General features: G+C 41.1%; 1 protein-coding gene across 4 annotated transcripts; it reads right to left on the bottom strand.

The window, feature by feature from the left end:
* Nucleotides 1-134: 134 nt before the first annotated feature.
* CLPX (caseinolytic mitochondrial matrix peptidase chaperone subunit X) lies at nt 135-25,528 on the bottom strand. 4 transcript variants are annotated; one of them, XM_083586573.1, is made up of 14 exons: nt 25,246-25,528; nt 22,090-22,250; nt 20,750-20,867; nt 13,374-13,528; nt 12,431-12,590; nt 11,021-11,062; nt 9,476-9,652; nt 8,010-8,174; nt 7,696-7,784; nt 6,791-6,955; nt 5,219-5,518; nt 4,841-4,933; nt 3,147-3,253; nt 135-1,946 (listed from the first exon to the last, which is right to left on the bottom strand). In XM_083586573.1, exons 1-14 carry the CDS (start codon nt 25,313-25,315, stop codon nt 1,856-1,858), a joined length of 1,893 nt encoding a protein of 630 aa, XP_083442699.1. In that variant the 5' UTR covers nt 25,316-25,528; the 3' UTR covers nt 135-1,855. The 4 variants fall into 4 exon arrangements, with proteins under 4 accessions (XP_083442699.1, XP_083442700.1, XP_083442701.1 ...); XM_083586574.1 differs by having other exon boundaries at nt 22,090-22,214; nt 25,246-25,462; XM_083586575.1 differs by lacking the exon at nt 11,021-11,062.
* Between the last annotated feature and the right edge of the window lie 2,378 nt (nt 25,529-27,906).

Raw genomic sequence — 27,906 nt, 5'->3', positions numbered from 1 at the left:
GTAAGTTGCTACACCCACCCAATGCACTTGGTGGCCAGTGTCAAGTTTAAAAAATATTCTATCAGTGTCTAAATGGAACCTAGTTCAGCAAAACTTTTATAAGCACACCTCAACATGAAGGAAGGACATCAAGCTTTTAGGTACAGATTTTAATTTCAGAAATGAATCAAAAACATACACGTCCTTTTGTGTTTTTACAAATACTTTACTAAAGGATCAAGTTAACTTTTAAAACAAAGCAATCTTTGCTTTGCTAAAAGATTTAAAATAACAAGATGCAGACCGGCGTTTTAAGCTTATAACTTAAATAAGAATTTTGTGCAAACAGTGACTACTGATTACATGAAAAATATTATACAATTATATGCTACTTTCTTGTGCCTCTTAATGTTATAAGAAGGTAGGCTGGGAAAAATACCTGGCACCAAAAAACTGATGCATGATGGTTCCAGTACGTTCAATAAAAAGTACTATATTAAAATATTGGCATAGAATTTTCTATATTCTATGGTCTATTTCTTCCTGTAAACCTTTGTTCTGTCCAAAAAAGGTATAGCAAGTTTCTGGTTCATCTGTTCTCGTAATATCCATTTTTCTCTCCAAAACCTACATGTGATATTTAATCAAGGTAAGTAAAAATGAATGAACCCTTTGGTATTATATCCAATTATTTTTAACACATTACATTAAGTTTTTAGTAAAGTGGTGCAGTTTGCTCTAAAATAAGGTCAACCCACAACCTGTTTATTCTAGAGCAGTCCCGCTGGTTTGACCAATATGGAGTTTGGGGACCAGAAAGTACTGTCCTAAATCTTTCATATCCAGTTTTTAAGGGCAGTTTTCATAATAAATGAAACAAGTACCTCTAGCACCCACTGCATTTAAAGCAGAAAAGATATTTAGTGCATACTGAATGGTCTTTCAAACAAAAGTAGATTCAAAATATTTGTGTGTTATGTTTCCCTGCTCAAATTGTGTAGTATAATTATTGTAAAATTCCTCAACTATTGGCAATACCTGCATTGCACTCTAGAACTGAAAAAGCTAGGGCTGAGCTGAAAGTTCTTCAGGAAATGCATTCAGTAGAAAAAAGGAGCTTTTGAGGGGGCCTGATGTTAACTCAAAATCTTTCTTTTTTTTGTACTGGTTCACAGTTTGAAAAATAACCTTTCCATTGATCCTAGTAACAATGATGTTGCCATGCAGCCAGATTTTTGTCGTATGATGGGAAAAAAGCTATTTCAATGTATTAGCATTGTTTGACCGCAGTGACTGTTGTCACACAGGCTTGTAGTTGATCAGATCTGGCCATGTCATTGCTACTAAGATGAAATCTAAATTGGAACAAAAAATGGCACCAGCTGCAGCTGACTGAAGTTGAGAAAAGAGGGTTGCAATGGTGCACTGCTGCCTTCATCAAACTGTAGGATACAGTGCAGGTTTTGTGTGTGTGTATGTTTTGGAGGGGGTGCATTAACTCTTCAGTGCTCCCAGTGGTAATAAATGGCCAAAAAAGTGCCCCAAAGGAGAAAGGGATGAATTTTACAAGGGGAGTCCACCTTTTCAGCTCAGCACTAAAAAAGAGAGCATTTTTTTTTAACTGAACAAAATATAATATACATTTCATTTCTGAACATTATGTCACTGAAGTCCAAGTGTCCACCAAAAAAAAAATAAATCAGTGTGATGTTACGCAAAATACTTGATCTGATTTCCATTAGCGCTGCCAACATTTTCTGAACATGTATCATATTCAGGAGAGATCCAATGTTATCAAATAGGCTAAAAAGCCGGATGTGGTCTTAAAAACAAAATCCCCATTAAGTGCATTTTCTGCAGAGCATTCTGACAGCATTTAATTGTTTGCAGCATCTGCTTGGCGAGCCCAGTTTTCTTCTTCTACTCCTGAATCGTATTCTTCTTCAGAAGCATCTTTAGCTGGAGCCCTGCAATTAAACACAAGTAGGATCAAATACAGTGGTACCTCTGGTTGCGAACGGGATCCGTTCCGGGGGCCCGTTTGCAGCATGAAAAGTCTGCAACCTGAAGCGCTGTATCTGCGCAGGTGCGTGCTGTGATTTGGCGCTTGTGCGCATGCGCGAAGTGTGATCTAGTGCTACTGCGCATGCGCAAGCAGCGAAACCCAGAAGTAACCCTTTCCGGTACTTCCGGGTCGCCGCGGGACGCAACCTGAAAAAACGTAACATGAAGCAAATGTAACATGAGGTATGACTCTACTTCCATGTAATGTCTAGAACAGGGAGCCATTTCAGCCCAGTTGAACTTTTGATACTGATCCCCAGGACCACAATGCATCTTTACCTCCCAACTTATATTCTATAGTAGGGACGTTGTAAACTGTCATGTACTGAATCAGATTGTTGGTTCACTGACTGGCAACAAAGGAAAAAGGGGGTCTGCATGCAGAAACAATGGCTCTTTCTCCGAGTACTTTTAGCAGAACGGCAGCAAATAAATAACTATTAAAAGAAAATTGCTACAAAGTAGGTGGAATTGCTGTTCAAGAAGAATCAATCTACTGGTCCCTTGGCTCAAGGAGAGAATCAGTTCTGTGGACTGTTGCCTTGAAAGTCCATTAGAAAATGAAAAATGAAATGGCAACTTAAGTCTGCACTTCTTGTAATCTTTTTATCCTAGCAACGCACACCAGAAATAATGGACTCAAAACTGAAGCAGGAGGCCTGACTGGATGGTCACCTATGGTTACTTCCTACTCTAAATATAAAGTATGTCCACCACTGGAGGTAAAGTATGCTGCTCTTTGAAGGTTTATTGCTTTTTTTAAAAAAACAACAACAACCCCACATTATTATTAAAATTAGTGTCCTTTCAAAAAGACAGCTTTCAGTAAGATTCCTGCTTCCAATTGGCCTAATGAAGCCTCTTTCAAATGCATAAATCTGGCCTTTGACTTGAAAAATACAAAAATGTGAATGTTTATTTGCCATTTTGTTCAGCCAGTTTGTGTTAAGTGCTAAGCAGCCATCTACTGTAAAAGGTAGCTTAAAAATATAACTGGAATTTTTAAAAGTATCTAAAATAACTGTGAAAAAAAGTAATTATGAAAAAGTGTTTTTGTTTATTTTTGCATCAGACCCAAACTAGTGTTGGAAACCTGACATTACCTGACGTATCCTGGATCCTTCTTTCCTTCCACAACATCTTTGTCAACCTCCACACATACAATGTCAGAATTGGGTACTTCAAACATGGGTTCCAGCAGTAACTTTTCCTTAAGGGTAGAAGAATAAGCATCAAGGTTTTGCTCACACAATTCCTCTTCCAATGAACACCTGGCAATAGACAGTTTGCTACAACTACTTCTCTGCCTGAAAGAGGCATAGGGCGGTAGCCAACCAAGCTACTATAGTAAACCTATTGAAATTAATGGACTTTAGCATAATGTTCATTCATGTCAACATCTCTACTTAGTAGCTAAATAAGGTGAGAACTTAGTTGACAGGCATTTGTCAGGAATCCTATCACAATGCTACTTTGCCAAGGCTGCCATCAGCATAGCTACTTTCTTCTAACTCCACCTTAAAAACAAGGTGGAAGGGCTGTAGCTCAGTGGCAGAGCACATGGTTTGTATGCAGGTCTCATGCAGGTTCCCTAGCATCTTCAGGTAGGCATGAAAAAAGACACCAGAGACCTGATGCTAGTCTGTATTAGCAGTGCTGATCTGGATGGACTAATGGTCTGACTTGGTGTTGGGCAGCTTCTTAAATGGCCCTACCACAAGGCAAGGTGAAACAAGTGCTTGAAAGTGGTAGATTATGAAATCAGCATGGGTGACGGAATAGAAGACAGACATAAATGACCTATGGGCAGGATCTACTGGTAATGTTCTGTGCAAAACCCACTCAAGAGCTGCACAGGACCGTAGAGCTGTTGTGCAACTCATTTAAATGATGCATGTGCGGGAAGTTGTCTAAGATGCAATTACGCTTCCAGATTCCACTCTAGCCATTCCAGGCCAGCCCTGCTTCAAAGCCGCTTCTTATGCAACCTTCAGTTCTCTGCTTTGGGCCAAACATTAATTCCCTGCCACTCTTGCTCTTCCTCCAAATCAATCTTTGATTTTGCTTTTTCTGCCTCTTTGACTTGATTACACATTTATACCTTTCCCACTTTTATTTAAAATAAGAAGTACTTAGTCAACAAAATAAAGATCCAGAATACAGTAAATGAGAAAAGCAACTTCCACCACGATGGGAATAGAATTAGCACCACCATTAATATACTTTTGATTTCACTACTGCATAGGAAGACTCCATTTATTTGCAAAAAGATTGCAAAAGATATGAACTTCCTCATAATGCCCATATTCATTTTCCAAGAACATCTTTGTTCAATACTAATCTTATAATTTTGGCATTTAAGAACCCCAGCATTAGGTGAATACATACTGCTGTCATCATAATAAAGCAGCCGCTCTATAGCTTCAGACACCACTCCTTTTAATACTGTTAACAAATATTTTAGTGTCTAAACTCAGTCTTTCTTCCAGAACATGTAGAACTATCACATGGCACAGTCTCTTTGGGACTGAATCACTTTAGATTGCTAGGAAGGCTTTGCAAGTTGGAAAGTCTTTAGGTAGCATAGGCTAGGCTGGAAATGTTCTCCCCAAGACAAAAATTCAAGCTGTAGGGAAGGTTGTTTTTGTTTTTAACAAGGGTAACTGAGCCACTAATGATCTGATTTCTAAAAATCTTTCTGTGATTCACCTCCCAGGGCAGACAGTGGGGTTTCAATAAACACAACTAATGGTTATGTCCTAGATCATTGATACCAGTGAAGAGAAATCAGCCTTACCATTATAGATCGAAGACCTCTTGCACCAGTCTTGCGGTCTAAGGCCAACCTGGCTATAGCCTTTAGGGCATCCTCAGTAACATTCAATTCACACTGGAAAATGCAAGACAAAAATTACACTCGGTAGTTCCCACCTCCCTATGGAAACTCTAATTGCATTTAGACAAGCATAAATTAAATTTGGAGTCATTTTTCCTTTTGTTTTTCAGCAGGTAATGCAGTCATCATTTAATAGAGCTGCATATTAATCACAATTTTTCTAAAATTCAATCTAATGTTTTAATGTGTCCAAGAGAGAGTCCTGCTCTTTTGGAAACAAAATACTGGTAACAAGAAAGAGCCCTGAAGAAGTCTCAAGTAGCAAGAGAAAATCCAAACCTTGTCCATGCTGAATAATGCCTGGTATTGGGGAATCACTGCATTCCGAGGCTCGGTAAGAATCCGTACAAGGGTTTTCTCATCAAGGCTGTGCAGGGGGACCACCACTGGCAAACGCCCCACAAACTCAGGGATCATGCCAAATTCAATAAGATCTCGTGCCTCCACGTGCCGAAGCAAGCGATCTTTTTCTTCCATATCCTGCTGAGTGCTGGAATCACCACCTACATTAGCCAGGTCTGCAGCTGCTGCAGCCCTTCGGCCCTTCCCCAGATTTGATGGAGTTCCGAAGCCAAGATACTGCAAAGACCAAAAAAAGAGAGAGAAATATAGACTGCATTTAAGAAAAAAGTCCCAATTACATTATGTATATTTATCTTGTATTTGACTAGACACATCAATATGTGGTGGAACACTTGACCACCTTAGTTAGTCTCTAAGGTGCTACTGGACAGTTTTTTATTTTATTTTATTTATTTCAACTTGACCACCTTGTTACCTGAACAGCATTTGGAAAATGTGAAATCTTTACCACTCTTTCCACAATGAGCTTAGAGTGGGATTTCAACCTCCCAACAACCATGTGAGATTGGTTAGGTTGATTGTGGCTTATAAATGGGATTTGTGAGATTTGAACACACAACTTGTGGGATTAAAACCCATAACCCAATGCAACAGTCACTATATGCATGAGTTTTTGCGGCTCTAGCTTTTCAGGCAACGATAGCACAGCTGGTATCCCATAATGTTTAGCTTTCAATATAAAAGTATTATAATTGTCAAGAACTACAGAGTTTAATAGAACAGTAACATTTTTCATCATCTAAAATGCCCATATATAGTTATGTCAACCTGACCACATGTTGATGCTGGAAAGTGCCCTTTGGAAGATAAGCACATGCGATCTCCAGGCTAAAAATAAAAACACAACCCTCAACACTTAGCAAAGCCAAAATATAGTCATTTATATGTTCTACAGTGGTGATAAAAAAGTATAATGCAAATTTAATAAATAAGTGAAAAAAACGCTGAAAGGCAGCCACTTTGGGGCTGCAACAACATGCCAGCCACGCAAGGCCTTGGGTAATGAATTTCATAGCACAATGACGCTGATCCTTTCCAGAATAGCTACCAGCAGTTAAAACCAAGTGTACCTTGCATGACTAAAGGTAAAGGTAAAGGGAACCCTGACCATTAGGTCCAGTCGTGGCCGACTCTGGGGCTGCGGTGCTCATCTTGCTTTATTGGCTGAGGGAGCCAGTGTACAGCTTCCGGTCATGTGGCCAGCATGACTAAGCCGCTTCTGGCGAACCAGAGCAGTGCACGGAAACGCCATTTACCTTCACGCCTGCAGCAGTACCTATTTATCTACTTGCACTTTGACGTACTTTTGAACTGCTAGCTTGGCAGGAGCAGGGACCGAGCAACAGGAGCTCACCCTGTAGTGGGGATTCGAACTGCCGACCTTCTGATCAGCAAGTCCTAGGCTCTGTGGTTTAACCCACAGCGCCACCCGCGTCCCTTTTACCTTGCATGACTAAATTGTACAATTTTAATTCCACGCCTCCTTACCTTTTCATTTTTCCTCCGGCTGATGATTCTGTCAAGACCATTAAAAGCACCAGAAGCCACAAAGAGGATGTTGGTTGTGTCAACCTGCACAGTCTCACCACGTAATTTACGGGAGTTCTTCTCTGGAACATTCACAATTGTCCCTTCCAGTAACTTTAACAAGCCCTAAGTAAAAGCAGGAGAGGGTTGAGCAATGTATTCACAATGACATGGCAACCTTGTGCTCAGGGGTGATCGAGTCAACAACCTGAGCCATTTGGATGTTTCCACAAGTCAGCCAGGGCTTTGAAAGAAGCGCCAGTCATATCAGCTGGAAAATCCCCAAAGCTGTCTGGAAACCCATTGGATCTATCAGCCTCTGGGGGGCAGACCATCCTAATAAGTCCCCTGCTTCTGCAGAGGGGAGAAGGCGGTGAGGAACTAAATCTCAACAGGAAGTGATCTGAGAATGGCAAGGAACTGATGTCAATACCTCCCACCCTCTTCCTGCCCAGTTGAGAAAACAATGTCCAAAGTGTGGTCTGCCAATGATATGTTGAGACAGCTCCATGCTTGTCATGGCAGCCATGAAGTCCTAAGCCACCCCAGAGCCAACTGCCTCAGCCTGGATGTCGAAATGCCCCCAAACCGGCAGGTGTTTGAATGCCTCAAGCAATGGGGTGGGAGTATGCCTTCAAACACTACCCCTGGAGCTTCCCCTTCAAACTCCTTGGTGAGGAGTGAGTGGGCATGGCTTCCTGATAGCCTGGCCAAATTGGAAGGCCTGGAGGGCCTCATTTCGTCTGCAGATTGGAGGCTTTCTACTCTTGAAATAAAGCATGGCTTAATGTTACATGCAAATTAGGACAGTCTATCTAGAGCTTGATAGTTCCTGAAAGAGCAGCAGCAAAGCTCTCGATACTCACTTGCTGAACGCCTTCTCCTCCCACATCACGCAACTGATGAATGCCTGGCACACTGCCAATCTTATCCACTTCATCCAAGAAAACAATTCCTGTAAATTAGAGGCAATTAATGTGAAGAGCATTTGGGTTGTGCAAGAAGGACAATCTGTACACAGTGAAGGCCATCTTTTTTAAAAATAGAACAATATGCTGTGGCAGTGTTATGAAATGCTGCCTACTGCATAAGAACAACAACCCAAACATTAAAAGAACAAATTAAAAATGTATGTGAGGCTTTACTGGCACCTCCAGCAGGAAGAAGGGCCCAATTTTACCTTGCTGAGCTTTTTCTACATTGTAGTTTGCATCCTGCAGTAGTTTTGCAATAACAGACTCAATATCTTCTCCCACGTAGCCTGCTTGAGTCAAAGTGGTACAATCACAGATTGCAAAAGGGACGTCCAGGCATTTCGCCAGAGTCTGAGCCAGCAGGGTTTTACCTAGGTTAATATATATATGTTATTAACATTCACTCGATGGCTTATTTTTATAAAATTTAATTATTTTCCACTAGGAGTCAACTACCAGTGATATTTGCTTTTGTACTAGCAGATCTAGAAATTCAGGTAACCTGGCATGCCAACCATTTTATGTCTAAAAGGTTTATTATACAACTAGCAGGCACTTAAGGAATACCGTTATTCTAATCCAATAAAGTTGTTCATATTTATTTCATTTTTGCAAAAAGGACTACAATGCTATGGTCAACTTTTTATTTAAAACACAAACACACATTTATAGTCCAAAGGAAGGGTTACAAGATTAAGTAAAGAGACCATTACAATTTTCTTGCTAATATGCAGGGTACAATACCAAGTCCATTACTTTATTTACATTTTCCTTGAAATAAATAAAAATAAATAAAAGCAGCTTATGATATTATCAGCATCTAGTTTACAATATGTTTATAACACTAGATGCAGTGGTATGTGTATCACTGAATTAAAAACTTTGCCTTTAAGCTATTACAGGCATGTTGATATTTGGAGCAATCTCTGCAGCTTCTCTTGACTGCCATATTGGACAGATGGAATCTAAATGTTAATGAAATATTAGACTCAGAAAAACTGTCAGCGTAAGGATAGTTACTTCTGTAAGATGTGAAGTACACTTCTTCAGGAAGAAACTGCCTTCTCTCTCTCTGTTCTTCCCTAAAAAGGAACTCAGTCAACTTAAAGGGTAGCTAGTCTTTACATGGTCCCCATGTAAAGCTCCTTCCTAGAGCTTCCTAGACCTCCTTCCTAGAATTCTGCTCAAAACTGATGGAATTTACCGTATTTTTTGCTCTATAAGACGTACTTTTTCCCTCCTAAAAAGTAAGGGGAAATGTGTGTGCGTCTTATGGAGCAAATGCAGGCTGCGCAGCTATTGCTGAAGCTATTCTGAATCCCAGAAGCCAGAACAGCAAGAGGGATCGCTGCGCAGTGATCCCTCTTGCTGTTCTGGCTTCTGGGATAGCCGCACAAAGCCTCTTCAGGGCAGCTGGAGCGTTCCTCCTGCTGCCCTGAAGAGGCTTTGTGTTGCTTTCGCTGAAGCCAGAACAGCAAGAGGGATCACTGCACAGCCATCCCTCTTGCTGTTCTGGCTTCTGGGATTCAGAATATTTTTTTTCTTGTTTTCCTCCTCCAAAAACTAGGTGCGTTTTATGGTCTGGTGCGTCTTATAGCGCGAAAAATACGGTACATAACAATCTACCTAACAACCTGAACGTTTTAACAAGGTACAACACGCCCTTACAAACCTGATCCAGTTGGTCCAAGCAGCAAAATATTACTTTTTTCAAGCTTGATGTCATCATGAGTTGAATCTAACACTTCACCTCCTCGCTTTTCCTGGGGCATCTGTTGGTTCACCTGCTGCTGCATTGACGCTCCCAAAGCATTGCCATGGGGGCTAATACCAGCAATCTGGAGAAGTTCTGAAATGTACAAGTCAAAGTAACTGAGAATCAAATTGACTCAATCTAGATTTGTTTGAGACAGCCTGCAGAACATGCACATATTTTTCCAGACAACTCCAAGTATTGTTCCATCTACCTGAAAATCAAGAGAGACCATAGCATCTGAAAACCAGATTGCAACATACATCATCATGGGAGGATTTAGATTCTAACAAATATTTTGGAATAAAGAGATCAGAAATATTCTAGTTGAAGTGGAAGTTTCTCATTTCCCATTTCCATACAAATTACTTTTTAGGCAAATTTTCTTCTGAAGGTAATCAGAAGTCCTTCAGGTGCCACAGTAATGGGAAAAATGTTAAATGTTAAATGGATAATAGAGATCCATGATAGTGACTCTGCAAAAAGTTACCCAATAAAAATATCGCAGGCAAGAATTTCTTTTAATTCAGGCCCATCAAGAAAGGAAAGAATTTGACATTTAGACATACCTCACTGGATACTTCTTTAGTTTTGTAATTTAAATTAAGTGACTCTAGGCTGGAACTGCACAATAATCTAAGTTCTAAACTTCACATCACAGCCATTGTTAGTATCAAATCCACAGGAAGTTTAAACTTTCACTCACATATCAAGTATTAAAATTATTTCTAGAAGTTCTGAGGAGGTTTTACCTGCCTTCAACACACCGTGTTGAAGTAAAGCTAAATCATCCTCATTTTAAGACACTCCCTAAATCACAGAAGAGGAACCCATTGATCTCCAGATTCTGTTGGGACTCCAACTTCCATCAGCCACAGCCAATATGGCCAATCGTCAGAGATGATGGGATTTCTAGTAATCCCACTACACCTGTAGGTTAACAGGTAACTCACCCCTGGTGGAAACACAGAGGTATTGTTTTCACAGCCAACCTGTGTCTGGACTGTACTACTGCAGATTGCAGGTGAAGGCTCACATGTCTGGATCATACTACATCAAAAAAATAATTTCTGCACCCCCAGAAAGCAATCCACCAGTAGCCTTCTCCCTGACATGGTAGTTTTCTATATGTAGGTATCCTGCCCCCATAATGTTGGAGCTTTCTATCACATGGGCTTCTCTCCCACAACCCAACCTGAAGTAATACAGCTATAGCACAATGCTGGCCATTTCTACTAAGCAGTAAGTCCTGCAGAATTCAATCAGGCTTAGTCCTGGGTAAAACTGCAGTTCTAGACACAGGTTTTCTACCTCAGTGAGAACTAGGCCTGAGCGGCTATTTAGAAAATGAATGCAGTCTGGATTTGCTGTATTATTTTTACAGAGTCACAATTAAAATACTGCTCATGGTTCAGTTCAGGCAAGGAGATATTGCAGAGGAGGACATGAGGAGAGCCCACTTACTTGTAAATCTGTACTCATCCTCCCGTCTTCTGATTTCTAATTCTAAGAGAGAGGATGAAAACAGTAATACGATACATATATTTATATATGTATAAATGAAAATAAAAGCATGACACTTTCTTCACCTCTTGCCCTCTTCTGAATACAGGTTTATGGAACAATTGATTTAATTTATATTGCAAGAAAACTCCTCCGCAAACATTCAGAATTTTAACAGCCTCCCTAATTTTTTATCTTAAAAAAAAAGGAATGGAAGTCAGTATTAAAATAGTTATGCTAAAGAGTTGATATTAGTATTTGTAATTTTAAAATGGAGTTGGGATTAAGAAAAGCAAAAGATACAAAAAATGAACACACACAAAAACTCTACACTTGCAGTGCAAATCTTATACCTATGTAATCAGAAGGTGTATTATAGAAAAAGAAAGAAAAAGAAACCTTGCTAAAATTTAACAGAATTAAATGGGTCAGACACTTCTCTTATGAGCCAGTTGGACGTTTGACTTTTTCTGGGAACAGCAGACATATTTGTCATTTTGAAACCTCGCTCAATTTCAGAAAAAGGAGCATCCATAAGAGATCACACTCTCCAGCTGCCATCTATCTCCAGGTGTAAATTTGTCTGCTCCAACATGATAAGAACCCTTAATATATTTTTAGCATTCAATTACTATTTCTGGGTAGCAAGCAATGCTGGTCCTTATCAGAGTAGACTCACTCAACCAACAGACTTAATTTACTTAAGTTCATTCATTTCAATGAGTTTACCATATGACCATCACCTGCTGTCATATGTAATTTTAAAAGTGAACTAGGGTCCACTCTGTGAGGCTGGATTAAAGTGACTTTTCCCCCTAAGCACAGGAGAGTTAAATTAGTTTTTTGTTCCATGCATATTACCCACCATTGTATTCTGGACTGTCTTTCCATGTATCTGAAATAACATTATTTTTGTTCTACATCAGGGGTGATAGTCTATACTGTACACAAATAAATCTACCGGTAAGTTGACCATTAAGCATATTCTTGCCCCAATATTCCTTTAATGAAGGCAACTTTTTCAAACCTATTACTTAAAAGGATTCTACCTTTTGATTCTCATGTGTTGAAAATATTGAGGGAAGAATATAGTGTATGATAAGTACGTAAGTAAAAGTCAGCTTTCAAAAAGGTTCTAAGAAAGAAAAACTCCTTGTTAAACTGCAACAGTGCAAAAATTGAGGCAGCAACAATCAAATCATTTGGGTTGCCAATAATCTGTCTATCCTGTGGACAAATCACCAACACTGAAATGATAACAGAATGTGTACTGTTTAACTGCCACTTGGCACCAAGATCACACAGGGAGGAGACAGCATGACTGATGGTGCCAGACATATCTGCACATACAATGTAATATGAAAAACAAACCTCTTGGTGTTAAGGAAGTTTGCTTTTCAACTTCAGCTTGCTGCCTCAGGTTGGCAGGGATATTGTTGTAGATTCTCTTATAATGATTGTACACTGCGACCGAAAGCACCTTCTTGGCAAAACACTGGCCAACAACATACTTGTCGAGGTAGTTATAAATCTGGCCGAAAAAAGAGAAAAGAAACAGTCAACGGATCCCCTCAAGGCCAGAAGATGTTTAGTTAATAATACTGATCACTTTAAACTCACTTCCAGTGGGGTGATGGGAAATCCCACACTTAAATTCCCAATACAGTGGTACCTTGGGTTAAGTACTTAATTCGTTCCGGAGGTCCGTTCTTAACCTGAAACTGTTCTTAACCTGAAGCACCACTTTAGCTAATGGGGCCTCCTGCTGCTGCCGTGCCACTGGAGCACGATTTCTGTTCTCATCCTGAAGCAAAGTTCTTAACCTGAGGTACTATTTCTGGGTTAGCAGAGTCTGTAACCTGAAGCGTATGTAACCTGAAGCGTATATAATCTGAGGTACCACTGTATATATTTTGCAGGAAAATTTCTCCTTTGAAGGTAACCAAGGTCTTTGGTTTCCTCCCCAAATCCTGGGAGCACACAAACTAGGGATTTTTTATTTTATTTTTTAAAATAGTGGTGGTGGGCTTATATTGTTGAACTGCATCAAGAGCCCTGTTTTTCTTCCCAAACCCTTTAAGCAAATTTGAAGGGACAAATGAAGCTTATGGGTGATACCCAATGTAAGCCATACTTAAGAATAGTCTCCCTGAAGTCCGGTGACTTCATTAGGTCTAATACAAAGTATGACTAACCTTGGATATCACACTATGAAAGCAGAATAAAGCAGAATTTTGTTTGGCTTTGTGAAAAAACAAGTCACAAAACTTCAAGGTAAGATAATCAAAGTCCAGTCAAAGAAAGAAGGCTCTACTTTTTTTGGTGGAGGTGGCGGCTTCTGTTGGAAGGCCAACTTCACAGCTTCGGCTGCAGATTCCGGTTCTTTAATGATGCTCTTCTTGGAATCCGCTTCTGACAACACGACGAAGAAGTGGTGGCATTTTTCACATTTCACAAAGCGGGTAGAAGCTGAAAAGGGCATAAACACAAACAAGACAATAGTTATTTAGTAACAACTGATTTATCCAGCAGTTAAGAGTGGATTAACGCAAGTAAAAACTTATGGGACAATTGGAATGCTTGAGAGTGTGGGTGGAAGACTGGCCCATGGTTTGGCTGCTCCTTCTGGCTTAAAGCCTCCCCTCCCCACTCCATTTGCAGCAATTAGGAGCTTGAAAACAACCTACCGATGGAGCAAATGGGAGGCTGTTTTTAAGCAAAACCACTACGCAGGGAGGCATTTGAGGGGATCACTGGATACCCCTCTCCCCCTCTATGTGCTGCACCTCCCCTTCTAAAAATCTCTAGCCCACCTCATGGCAATTGAGCATGAAGATTACCTTCCAAGAAGCCCCACACCCAGCTGCAATCTTCATGAAAATCACCTGCTTCCCACTGGAAATTAGACTTTTCAAGTCTCATTACTGGGGAAGGGAGATAACAGTGACAGTCTGTGTGTGTGTGTGTGTGTGTGTGTGCGTGCGCGCGCGCGCACACACACACACACACACACACACAGAGAGAGATGTGTGAGAGAGCGCAAATATGAAAATGTGCATGGTGTGCTTGCATATGTGAGTGTGCAAGGGTGTGTGCAAGGGTGTGTGCGGCCTAGTCCTACCTCTTGACAGATCTGACCCTACCTGCTTTTGCTTTGGGCCACAGCCATCATTGGCATGTGGCCCATGGAAGGTTGTTCATAAAGGAATGTGGCTCCAAGCTTGAAAAGATTCCTCACCCTGGTTTATAAATTCCTTTGTGTTTTTCAGTTTATCTTCCAAAGCATAGCACCAACTAGCCATTTCATGCACAACAAAAAAAAAACCCTTCAATATTATAGAATTTAACCAAGGTTCTATTTTAAACTCAAATCTTATAAGTGATTTCCAAACAACTGGCTCCACCAGTGGGCCTGCGTTGCTCCACTTTTACCCTGCCCCACCCTGGTAAGAGGAAGTGCTGCCGAGGCCAGCAAGCCACTATTATACATCGAAAAAATTACACAGTTCACTGTCTCAAAAGAATCAAGGAACATCACCTCAGTTTTCTGCATCCAAGGAACCTTTAGCTTGGAAAACACAATACAAGACATCAGGTTCTTATTCTATGTGTCTGAGGGGGCTTTTGTAAAGCACTGTCTGAATGGGAAACTGTTAAGCAAATACAATAAACTAAGATCTAAACTTGGTCTCTTCATTAGTGGGGGCTGCACTCTCAACCCAAGAAGGAAAATCTCCCCACTCGCAACTGCTCAGTCATACTGACTGTGCAGTAAACACCGCGATCCTGTGTCCAGCATGTAGAATGGGGCCCCAAACAGACTCCCAAGGCACTTATATGCTGGAGGACGTTTTGGACAGGTGAAGTGTAACTAGAGCTAAGAGCCCAAGGCCTGAAACAGGTCGTCAGCAAATCCTTTCTACTTTCCAGGAAGAAATCTTACACCAGTCATTCCTGATGTAAAACTAACTTTGTGAAGCACTAGGGACATTCTCTGAGGACAAGAGGCTTATTATTCAGCAACACAGTTTCAAGTTGTGTTGTTTTCCCAACTGGCCTTTTCTTGACATTTTTAGTGACTTAATTATTAGGATTGTTTTAACTATGTTTCCCAAAACAGACAACACTCAAGCAGGACCTGAAGCTTCCAGTTTTGTTGGGATGCAAAGCGGCTTATATTTGATAAGCATTTTTGTGTTCCAAAGTAAATGGGGAAGAGCAACAACTGCAAAGAGTTACTGGATTTTTCTTTCAACAAGCAATAGTTACTTCCTCAAAAATGACACTTTGTTTAATGTTATGGGAGGGGTAAACATGGATATCTTATAGGAGAGGTTCCTGGATTGTGGGCTGCAAGCTTTAGTCAACATGTCTGGATTTGTAACTGAACATAGGATATAGCACATCCACCACATTAAAGATTTGAAACGATCTAAATGTATTGTTATTGCTTCTTTTATTTCTTATATTTTACAATATATAGGAAATAAAAGAAGCAATCAATTTAAATCAATTTAAAATCATACAATATTTAGCACAGTGCATTAAATTGCTACAGAAGGCAGAAAAATCATAAAGTGGTCTGTCTCCCAAGACCCTCAGCAATTTTCAGGAGGTCTATGGGGAAAATTTGGGAACCAATGTGTTAAGATCTGGTTCTAAGTAGCAACAGTTTAGCTGAAAGATGAGATAATTGATTCAGAGCAGGAAAAAAGGAGTACCTTAATACTGGGGTCTGACCTACAGAATAAGAAATGTAGAGCAAGTGAAGCGATATATTTGATTGCATCTGCAAATATGTGATCTCATATGTACAAATGCCCGTTTAACTAGCTCTCTCTATATCACAAAGATAGGTACTGGAATTCCACAGGGTTGTAATATGATCAGGGGAAGCCAGTTCGGGCCAAGCTACACAAGATGTGGGCAACATTATTGGCTGCTCATGTGTCTGCCCCATTCACAAACAAATTAATCACTGGTGTGCTGCCAAGCTTTCTGTGGCTGCTATGTGCATTGTTTTATCTGTTTTAATATTCTAATATATTACTTATATGCATATTTTTAATGCTCTGTAAGTCATTTGGAGACGTTCAGGTAAGAAGCAACTAACAAGTCAGGTAAAAAAATAAATAGAAGCAGGGCAAAGGGGTCTAATTATCACAACCAAGTTTGCACAGAGCTGAACCTTTTCCTGCCTGCTCGCTTCCAGCTTTAATGTGCCTGGTTCCAATTCCAAAGCAACCTGGACTGGGGGGGGGGAGCACCTGAAGCAATGAGGTACAGTGAGGTAAGGCAGGAGGTGGTGCAGGGTTCAGCTTCTCTCATCTCTGTGCCTTTTGATGTAGAACAGACACACCCACACTTTATACACAAATGAGAAAAATGGAAGAAGGGATGTAGGCGCCCCAGGCATGCCCAGTTTGTTTCCTGAATTATTTTAATCCAATAAATAAATATCTGTGATAGAGTCACAGAGCACAGAATCGATGGGAGTTTCTATTTCCCCAGATACTAGAAAGACAGGGACCTTGGGTCACTGCCCAAGCCCCGTCCCTATATTTTCAACTACATCACTTTCCTCTGCTTCTTTCCTGAAGACCCATTATGAGCCTAACACGCTGCCAGAGAACTAGAAACGGAGGGGGCACCTCTCCATGATCCTTTTCTTTCTGTGTAGGATAATCTTATTTGTGTGTCCGAGAGCACAAGTGCACAGCCATGCAAACAACAACAGAGTTTTGTCATCAGGGTTGTATTTCCCTTTTATGTATGCTATCACTCTGTGATCCAGAAAATAAGCATGTCCGTGTTCCACTGATGAGGAAGATTTCTCCACAGCACAGAACAAAGCAGCATGAGGATGCAGCGGACACTGTGTTAATTAGATTGCAATTAGTCGGGCCCTGCTGAGAAGATTTGTGTTCCAAAAGTCCCAGCAGGGATAAAGCCATAAATGACGAAACAAACAAAACTGTCTACTAAAGCCAATGCCTCTCTCCTCTGTATATTCTACAGAGCTCTAGCAATGCGCAACCTAAGCTCCACCCAGATTCCACCTGTGGTCCTCAAATGCCCTCAAGCCCAGGAAGAGCAGCATGACCGCCTCTGCGTCTAAGACCAGTCACATGAAAAATGCAGTTTCAGACCTTTGTACCTTTAAAGGCCTTTTGATAACTGAGATCACATAGTCAAGTACCACAGCAAACTTGTTTTTGACCTACTGAAACCCACACAATATTTGTTGACAAGGTATTTATGCTTGCTAGAGTCTAAGTCAATGAAATGACGCCATATATATATATATTTGCATAAACAAGGGGGGAGAAGAAAATGTAGAGAAGGTAGAAGTCAAAGGAAAATGAAATGCAAAAAGAATTTTGAGTGAAGCAGAACTGAAAGCAGCAACAGCAGGCCCAATCAGGCCTTCCCACAGCAGTGACAGCCCTGTTGGTCCATCTCCTGCTGTATGATGTCACACACGCGTGCCGCCGCTCCCCCCCACGTTGGGTGGAACCTGGCACCTGTGTTTCTGTTAGCTGTGTGGCTCCACTATTTTGCATATATGAACTGTAGGGGTTGGTGGTGAAGTATACCTGATCCCCAGAATCAGGGCTATCTGCAGGTTTATAAAATCTAGAAGTCAAAAAGGAATTAGACACAACAATAACAACCATGTTCATTTTTGTCTGCAATGGCAGGATGGTAACAGTAATAATTTAGGGTAGAAGTTTAAATTGATTCTCTCTCCGCCCCCAACCTCAAGGCCCCTTTGCTGAGCAGTGAGAGGTTCAGCCAGCTAGCTTTTTGCACTACTTATCTTGCACTCCTGGGAGGTTTCCTTGCCTTGAGTAGCAGGAGGGAAGCGAGGTGGAGAGGATGGTGTAAAAGACTCTAGCAGCAGAAACATGCTATCAACAGAGAGCAAAATCATCCTAATGTGTCAAATGCCTGGGAGAAGATGTAAGTTGTTACCTGGCACCAAAAGGATGTTACTGATAGTACCAGATGGACTTCACTGCGGAACAGCATTCAACAAGCAGAAAGTCACAACTGAAAAGGCCCTTTCCTTTGTTGCAACCCTCTGAGCTTGCCTCAGATGGGGCTCCTGGAAGAAGGTCTCAAGTGAAGAGTGAAGGGAGATTTGTATTAGGAGAGATGCTCTGAAATATATTGTTTCATAGTGGAAACACTTGTGATTCGACATGCTTTCACATTATAAACAAACAAAATAAAGAATAGTTCTGTTGGGTGAAAATATTTATTGGCTTTGGTATACTAATTAACATATGTAATGTGTGGTAACAAAACCATAATTTCAGTTCAAGCCACAAGTGACTGAATTGCCAGAAAAAATGGTAATCCAGCTGGAAGGAGAACAAGACTTTCCACAGCTCCACATTCAAGGGAAGGTAAAAGGTAGACTACTGAATCACACTGAAAGATCTCAGATAACATCTAGAGTGGAGGGAATCTTCCAATTAGATGGCTTTTTGTACTACAACCGCTAACTATTCTTACTACTAGAACTTGTGCAGAGTCAAGAGACCACGAAAGCTCAGGCTTGTTCTGCTGCAACATTTGTCTCAACTGACACAGCGCTGGAATGACTTCTACAGAGGCATGCACAGCTGAATAGATACTTCCACATCCTGTACTGGTTTGTAAAAATATTAAACTTCTTAATTTCCTGTTTCTATTCCCCAGCTCCAAACCATGGGCCTCGGTGCATACTTTTCTAGCCCTGAATATTAAATGTTATTTCAACATCTCTACCCACTTGAGTTTTCAGGCAATATCACACAGGGAGGAGGCAGCAGAAAACAAGAAATCTGCTGACAGATCACTCTTGCAAAGTTCACATTTCAGTTCCAGATCCCTATTCCAAGGAAATGATAGGCAGACAGGCCTATCTAACAACAACAACAACAACAACACTGTTTTTGGATGCTATAAGCCAGCATAGAGTAGTGGATACTGTCTCACCATTCAGTCATAAATTTCAATATTCCTTAGAATGGCTTCGAAACAGCAGGCCAAATTAGCCCTTGTCCTGGGGGAAAGGGTTGCAGATCAGTGGTTAAAACCTTGGCATCTCCAGGCAGGGCTGGGAGAGACTCACTGGAGAGATGTTTCCAATCAGTGCAGACACCACTAGATGGACCAAAGGTCTGACTCTGTATAAAGGCAGCTTCCTGGGGGCCATTAGGAGGCTCTGACTAGTGCCTTTTCTTGTTTCTTCTGCTGTGATCATTGCTGCTGCTAACTAATACTAATTAATTAGCAAATTAAATATTTGTTATGTTTTTATATAGGTCTTAATATACTTTCCTAGTCACCTGGGAGCCTTTTAGTAAAAAAAATAAACAAACAGGCTACCAATATTCCAAACAAATTGAATAACTTTGGGTCACACACAGTCACTTACACACCAATCAACCTCACTAGATTGTTGTGAAGTAAAATGGGATAGCCCCCTGCTCCACCCCATTTACCACCCTGAACTTCAGTCAGGAAAGACAAAATAGACAGGTGAGAAATCAACTGTCATGTGGAAACTTATCCCTTAAATCCTCCAAAGAGACACTAGCTCCTCAAGTGGGCTTAAGGGTGCCAACACAAACATGATATTGCGTACTTCCAACCATCTTGACTACTAGGGGAAGGCCATTTATATTTCTGATGCAACATTAGCTAGAAAAAAAGAAAAAAAGAAAAAAAGAAAATTCATTCTGACTCTGCTTTCTGTGCATGTTGAAAGCTGTTAGTTGCAAGAAAAAAGTACTGAGTCAGTGTTTGCAGTGATAAGGTGTAACTCTCCTTTCTCAAAACCCTGGAATGCCTTTTATCACACCCCACCCCTTTGGTGGAGGAAAACCTGTCTATCTATCAACTGCTGCAGACCCAAGATGATGCCAAGAAGGAAAACCCTGGGAAGCCATTAATCTTCTTGCAATTATGCCTAACAAAATCTTACAACTTCACCTCACAAACATGGACCTGACACATGAGGAGAGGCACAAGCAGCAAGCCCAACAGGATTCCTGTGACGTTAGTAGGAAAGTAGGAACAGGTCAGGTGCCCAACTTAAGAGGTTTCTTGGATCCAGTGCTTTTTTTCTTTAAAAGATGTTTAGGGGTACTCTCATTTTGACTCAAGAAAATCACCATCTTATAATTCAAATTGGGAAAAATAAATACAGTAAATGGACATAAGTACAAAGATTCACAAAATGTTTAGGGGTATGCATCCCTCTGCATCCCCTCCAGAAAAAAGCACTGCCTGGATTCCATTTTTTAACACTCTGGGAACCAGAAAATGTAGAATCAGGTTGCTGGAGAATATGAGCAGCAATTATTATCATCATTATTATTTTAAGATGCATACTTTGCTGTTTGCTCACCATTAAGTCTCTCTATTCAGAACTGAGCCGATCCAGCAGAACAGAAGAAACACAATACCAAGGGGCAAGGTTTATATTGGCCATACTGTACACGGCTATAAGATATTTATTCCAGCTCCTGGGATGTCACCTTCAACCTGTTCCAGAATCAGCTCTTACACACAGTTAAACACGCACACGTGCAACTTATCATTCAGAAGGAATAATTTTAAAAACTCAAGTTATAATCTTCACAAAAAATGCAAAAGTCAATCTACAGAGCCCCCAAAAGCCCTGCTACAACTTACACACAAAGGTCTCCACATGTGTGCATAAGTCACCACACTTTGGGCAACGCAGCTGGTTTCCACCTTTGCCGGAGCCTCCAGAACTTGACTTCTTGCTGTTGCCTTCACTAACAGTTTTCTGATGGAAGTAAATAAAACAGGATTTGGACTGTTAGAGCCAGGCAACAGATTTACAAACTTGTTGCACTTCACATTATTCCTCCTTGCCCCTGCCTCCGTCAGCATGTTCAACCACTAGAAACAAGGTCTCTGGTTTTACCTTGTCCACCCACCCATCCCCGCCTGCCTGCTTCACTCCAAAATTTCCCTGCTGTTTTCTACACAAACATGGCATCCATGTTCACCCTGTGAAGGTGTTGTGTATTCTCATATATTTCTGAGAAGTTTCTTAGCTCACTAAAATATTAATCATTCATGTGAAGAGGTTTCTCATTAATATCAATAAAAAAAAAATAGAGATAAAAAAACTAAAGGAGTCTGGAAGCGGCACAGAAATTTGTGCAACTATAAACAGTGCCAATTCTAGATTTAGGAGAGCAGGAGGGGCTCCATGCCAATCTCATGGCTACCCTTCTGCTTGCCCCCTCCCCCTAGGACCAATCCTGAAACTTCCCAGAGGGGAAGCGCAAGACATTGCTCCGTCTCCTCATTCCTGCCACTACTTATATGAACAGAGAATGCAGGTCAACTTGAAGCGACAGCAAGGAGGAGCAGGAACAGGGCCAGGAGGCTCTGGGGGTAGGGAGTGGGGCCTCAGCAGGGGTGCAGGCTTTGAAGGTGCCTGACAATAATGATCCCTGATGTAAGGATTGTGTTTCAAAGCTAAGGTAATCTCCCCCCCCCTCTCTCTCTCAAAGGCCCTCCACAATTTAAACATGTTTTGTCAGGAAAGAAACAAAACACATACCCCAAAGTATTGAATTTAAAGAGGAACCAATTTTTATGATTTTATAACTAAGCTTCCTTGGCTCAACTCAGACATCATGTCAAACTATATATCATAGTCTAGAATCCAAATCAGGATTTGAGCGTTCACATGCACAAGCAACTTGGATTCATTCATAAGGCTATCTGTAGTGCAGCAGGGTCTTTATCCATGGTTTGGAGTTTTATGGCATCGCTACACAGTCATTCCCAATTTAGTGTTATCCAGTTGCTATACAATATATTCACTTAAATAGCAAAAGCATGGATTCAAATTGTGGCCAGAAATCATGCTGAATAATTTCTTTTCAAGTTTTTAGGAAGCTTCTAAATTTTGGTTTTTTAAAAAGAGAAAAACCTAAGTACTGTGAACACTTTTTTTGGAAGAACAAGGTCTACGGAAAATGCTTGCATACCTTACTCCCATCTCCTGAACCATCTTTGCTTGCACCATCCTTTGAAGCAAAATATGCCGGTGTTTCAGAGAAAGTTCTCAAGGGAATACTTCTTAGTGACCGTGCTTCAAAAGTCCCAATTATTCCTAAAACAGGAAGGCAAGAACGGCCACATGTAATACCTGCAAAAGAAACAAATTCTTTTGTTTTGCAAAACAAACTCAGCCCACATTGTAGACAATCTACCATCAATCCAGCTAAAGTCACTTATTAGGAACTTTGCTCCAATGAAGTCACTGCATCTCATTTCCACCAAAGGTTGTGACCAAAGTCCCACAAAGGACTCTTTCACCTTCCACAGCTATCAAAGAGCAAATGTTCATCATATGGAGTGTGTCCTCATTCAATGTGCAAATTGTTTTAGGATCAGAGTGATTGCTGAGGTAGTGGGACTGGAGCAGATGTGTTGCCATACTGATAAGACCTGCTGCAGGCTCACCTATTGGTTGGAGAATAACGTTGTCATGGTGCTCCTAAATCAGATGTAAGGACATCAGTGAGACACTCCAATATGGATATGTATGCAGTTGGGTCATTATGCAGAAGATTCACAAAGAATAGAGATTCACTGCCTCTGACTATGAACAGAAAGCTAGCAGCCCCAGCCAGTATGACAAATGGCCTAGGCAGGAATGTCCAAAGTCCGTTTCAGGGGGCCTAATCTGGCCCGTCAGTTGGTTTAATCCTGCCCCTGTGGCAGTTCTAAAAAAAGGTTGACAATTTTGGTCAGCCCTCATGCATGCTCACTTTATCAAAACTGGACCTCTTTGAAAAAAGTTTGGACACGAGTCCAACATCTGGAGGGCCACTGATTAATCAGTGACAGTAAAGTTTAGTCAGTAGGCTTAAAGTTAAGAGGTGATTAATGAAAAATAAAACCTTTTCTATTAACAATGTATGGTAACCTTTCTTTGAGAGATTCTAAGTTTACCCATTTTTCCAAATCTGAAAGAAATCATCAACATATGTACTGCACAGAATGAGTTGATTCATAGCAACTTAAAACAGTCTTCCCATGTGTTAGACAGCCCTCTTGTATAAACATAACATGTTGCTCAGACATTTATATGTCCTACCTTTTTAAATGTTAAAAATCAAACCAAGGAATCTTACAAAAAATAAAAAACCACAACAAAATTAAACAAACTCTTAGTACAGTTAACTTGCATGTGGGTTATGTTTCAGGGATAGTCTGTAAAAACACGTATAATCAAGCCACCCCCTTGGAACCGCCCCAAGCAAGCAATCTTACCTTCTAGAGCCTGTGTACCAAACAGGTATTTCACCCCAAACAAGGCAGAGCACTTTTAAGCTCTCCACCTTGCTTACTGGGCTCTGTTGTGAGAACCTCCCAGAGCCCAGTAAGCAAGGTGGAGAGCTTAAAAGCTCTTTCCAAACCAGGAAAACACAGTGCAGAAAGAGCTTGTAAGCTCTCTGCCTTCCGTAAGTTTAATTTGTGTGATTTCAGCTGGTTGGCCTTCAACAGCACAGATAAATGCTTAACACAAAATAAACTGCAGGGGGAAAGCAGCCTCACAAAAGGTGTATAAGCAACAAAGGCTAACAGTGCAATCCAAAGTACTGTACATCTATTCAGAAGCAAGTGCCACTGTATTAAGTGGCACTTAAACACAGGTAACTCTGCATGGAATTGTAGGGGTAAGGCTGCAAATACTAAATATACTTTGAAACCAATGGGAATGATGTCTGTATAAATACAGCTAGAATTCTCCTTTAATTCATTTAAGGAGTTGAAAGCACTTCACAGAGGTTACCTTCAGTACTCTTAACAACTCCTCTGCTACGCAGATCAGTATTATCACCCCTCTTATTTCAATTTACAAAGGGGGATGGGTGGATGAAGCATTTGTTGCTACTTTTTTAAAGGAAATATATTGTTGGACCCCACCTTTGGATGGTGTTTATTTTCCCTGCTTGAAAAGATACATAGACACTTTACAGGGTTACAACATATACCGAAGGCCAGCAATTAGGTAATAAATAAACTATGGACCCAGCCTAAAAGCCTCCTAGAGAATTTGTGGCAAATTTCAACCAAAATTTGAGCTTTTAATTTATTCCACAATTTATAAACTACATTCAGGGAATACCTGAGCAGGGTATATGGAGCATAAAACAGAATAAAAATGTAAACAAGAAATAAAAATGACAGGATGAAAATAAACAGATTTGGGAAGGTCTGGGGGAAATGTTTTCAACGAACACCAAAAACAAAATGTTGGAGCTTGCTTCGCTTCTAATGCAAGAGAATTCTAGAGAACTAATGATACACCCCAAACCTTGCAAGGAAAGGCTCTCCTATTGTTTTTTATAAAGTTGCTTTGAATCTATTTTATGGTTATATTTATTTTCTCACGACCAGTTTTGGTCTTATTTCGTACACTGACTCAACGTATAATTAATGAATTATGTTTTTTAAAAACAGCTAATACACAATTTATATAGATTTAATCAACATTCTGGCACACTGGGCTTCAGTTCCATGAAAGCTTATGCCATAACAAATGTGTTAAAACTGCAAATCCGAACATCACTTTTCCTAGGATAAAGCCCCACTAAACTCAGTAGGACATACTTGTTGAGCAAAGAAACATGGTTAGGATAGCACTGAAGGTGTCACACAATACAATCCTTGGATTGTACCCAACATTAAATTATACCCAGAGTAGACCCACTGAGGTCAGCGGACCGGAATTAATCGTGTCCATTAACGTCAACGGGCCTACTTTTGAGTGGGATTTGGATACAACCCTTGTTGTTTTGCTGCAAGACATTATTAGGACAGGTTACCCCTCTGAAAGTCGACAGATAATAATTAAATTGCATCCATCTGGAAGCCTGATGGGCTATAATAAATAAATCCTACCCCTCTGGAAACTGCTGGATACTAACAAATTAAACCCGACGCAGAAGCTGATTAAAAAAAATAACCGTAAATAAATGGTGTGGGGGATATTTTGGGGGGTGGGCAGACCTAGCTTGTAAAGGGCGGGGCCAAGGCCTACCTGAGGGGACGGGAGGGGGCCGGCTCTAGGCCGCGGCCAGGGTGAGCTGGGTTGGGGGGGGAAGGGGAAAGGGCTGCCCCACCCCCGTTACCTCTGCGCGCGGACGGCAGCGAGGAGCTGAGGAGCCGCGCGGCCGCTGCGCAGGTGTTACAGGCGGCCATATCCGTGGCCCCGCGCCTCCTCCTCCTCCTTCCAGCCGGGAGAGAGCGCCTGGCGTAAACAGCTCGGCCTTCTCCACGACCCCACCGACAGCCTCCTTCTCGACGACCTGTGTGGCGTCACAGGCCCCTGAGGAACTGCGACTCCCGGCATTCGCGGCGCCCGAACCCGGGGCGCTGGGGGCGGAAGGGGGCGCGCGGTGCTTCCTGGGACTAGCAGTACAGAGAGCGGGGAGGCGGATACATAGGCGGGAAGTGCGGCGGGGAAAGAGATAGTGCATGATGGGAGTTGAAGTGCGCGGGGCGCCGTAGCCTTCGACTGGGTAGTGTATCAATGGCAGAGTAGAGCGGAGTTTTCCCCAATCTCATATAAAGAGTGCTCCCCCCCCAAAAAATGTTTAGGGGTACTCTTATTTTGACTCAAGAAAATCACCATTTTATAGTTCAAATCGGGAAAAATAAATACAGCAAATTGACAAAAGCACAAAGATTCACAAAAAGTTTAGGGTATGCGTACCCCTGCGTACCCCCAGGAAAAAGCACTGCATATAAAACATTTACCAACATTAGTCAGGTTCAGTCTGATCTGAACAGTGGACCTCCCATCCATGGCTGCATTAGCCCATCCAATGAATAAAACACAAGCAACAAATAATTTATAAACTAAACATTTCTGTAGGAATCGCTCCTTAGCTTTTTCCTCTCCTGAAGATATCTTGCAAGGCAACACTCCACTAATGTGGGGAGAGAAGAGATAGGCCCTCTGTTGGTTTTGCAATGTACTTTCCTGCTCTTAATGCAGGCACCAATTCCAACTGATATGTGATTGCAGACACATGGGTCCTTCTGGACCTGAAATAAGACAAAAAGGGCAGAACAGAGTGGGGCGGAGCAGAATGGGGGCCACGAAATGGTCACCATCTGTAATGAGAAAAACAGCCCGGTTTAAACTAGGCGTATCCAGTTTTGGGTTACAGCTCCTTTTAACACCAACCACTGCCCTTCTAACAGTTTAACGTAGTGTGGGATTATTGTTGTAAGTAGCATTCAGTTCCTTTTGTAAAAAAGAACAACTAATAGATTTAATTAATAATGATGATCATCATACTAATGGTTAGTGTCCGAGTAGGACCTGGGAGAACAGATTTCAAATCCTCACTTGGCCATGGAACCCACTGGGTGACCTTGGGCCAGTTACTGCCTCTCAGCCCAACTTACTTCACGAAGTTGTTGTCGAGATTAACTGAGGAGTGGGAAAACCATGTATGTCACCTCGAGCTCCTTAAAGAAAAAAGGTGGGCTATAAATGCAATAAATAAATAAATAAATACATAATTATAGGCATACCAGTTTAGGCACAGCAGTTGCTGCAGCACTGGGATCTTATGGATCCTGACAAGGATAAGGAGGCTTGTGTAAGCATCTCTTTTCCAGACTTTTCTCACCTATTTTCCCTACCCTGCGATGAAGCTGCAGGATTGACATTATAACAGAGTTAACAGAGTTATAACAGAGCATGGGTGGGCCAACTAAGGCCCAGGGTCCGGATTCGGCCCAATCGCCTTCTAAATCCGGCCCACAGACGGTCCGGGATTCAGCGTGTTTTTACATGAGTAGAATGTGTCCTTTTATTTAAAATGCATCTCTGGGTTATTTGTGGGGCATAGGAATTTGTTCATTCCCTCCCCCCAAAAAATATAGTCCAACCCCCCACAAGGTCTGAGGGACAGTGGACTGGCCCCCTGCTGAAAAAGTTTGCTGACCCCTAACATAGAGTAATGATTAACATGAGGATGAATTTTATTTATTTGTGTCAATTGGAAAAAAATGATTCATAGGAAGAGTAGAAATTAAATTTCTCAGAGAGCATATGTTAATCTTCACCTCTGGGTGGCAGGCATTATCCAGTTTTTAGGTTAGGTGAAGCTGGAATATTTCAGTAACAACTTCCCTTGTCTACAGTGAACTCCACACAGTCCATTTTGTAACAACAATATCCCCACAAAAATCAACAGGCCAGTTTTGTAAAAGTGACCCTGGAATAAGTAATTTTAAGGTTTGCAGTCATAGTAAAACTAGGGCCCATAACAGAGTATATAAATAACTCAGCTTCAAGTATTCCAGACGGTTAGTCATATTAATCTGTTATAGCAAAAACAATAGAAAGTATTGTGGCACTTTAAAGCAGTTTTCTGCACAGATGTTTTGGATTATAACTTCCAAAAACCCTAGCCACCATGACTAGTGGTTAGGGATTATCATCTAAAAGATCTGGAAGGCACCAGGTTGGGGAAGGTTGCCTGAAAGACTTAACCATTTTATTGTGACATAAACTTTCATTGACCACAAGGCGCTTCATCAAATGTAGGAAGCATAATCCTAAATTGGCAAGCATGTATACACATGGAAAGCAAATACAAGTGCAGTACAGATGTTAATGGTTAGATAATCACACATTATGACCGCAGTCTAAAACTCACATAAAGCCCTGGATTGTGGAATATATTAACTATGCTGCATTTATGTACTGAACTCTCTTACAGTTTTGGACTAGGGCTAGCAAGAGCCATGTTCAAACTCCCACTCAGCTTCAA

The sequence above is a fragment of the Podarcis filfolensis genome (genome assembly GCF_964270895.1).
Source record: "Podarcis filfolensis genome assembly, chromosome: 14".
In the NCBI taxonomy this organism is placed as follows: Eukaryota; Metazoa; Chordata; class Lepidosauria; order Squamata; family Lacertidae; genus Podarcis; species Podarcis filfolensis.
Note: the sequence above shows the minus strand (reverse complement) of the source record. Positions and strands in the feature narration are given on the sequence as shown.

Excerpts from the sequence above, each read along its gene's own strand:
- CLPX (XM_083586573.1), bottom strand. The coding sequence starts at position 25,315 with ATGGCCGCCTGTAACACCTGCGCAGCGGCCGCGCGGCTCCTCAGCTCC. Across the intron at positions 22,251-25,245 it reads GCTGCCGTCCGCGCGCAGAG|GTATTACATGTGGCCGTTCT; the intron begins GTAACGGGGGTG and ends TTTCTTTTGCAG. Across the intron at positions 11,063-12,430 it reads AACTTCCTTAACACCAAGAG|AATTAGAAATCAGAAGACGG; the intron begins GTTTGTTTTTCA and ends CCTCTCTCTTAG.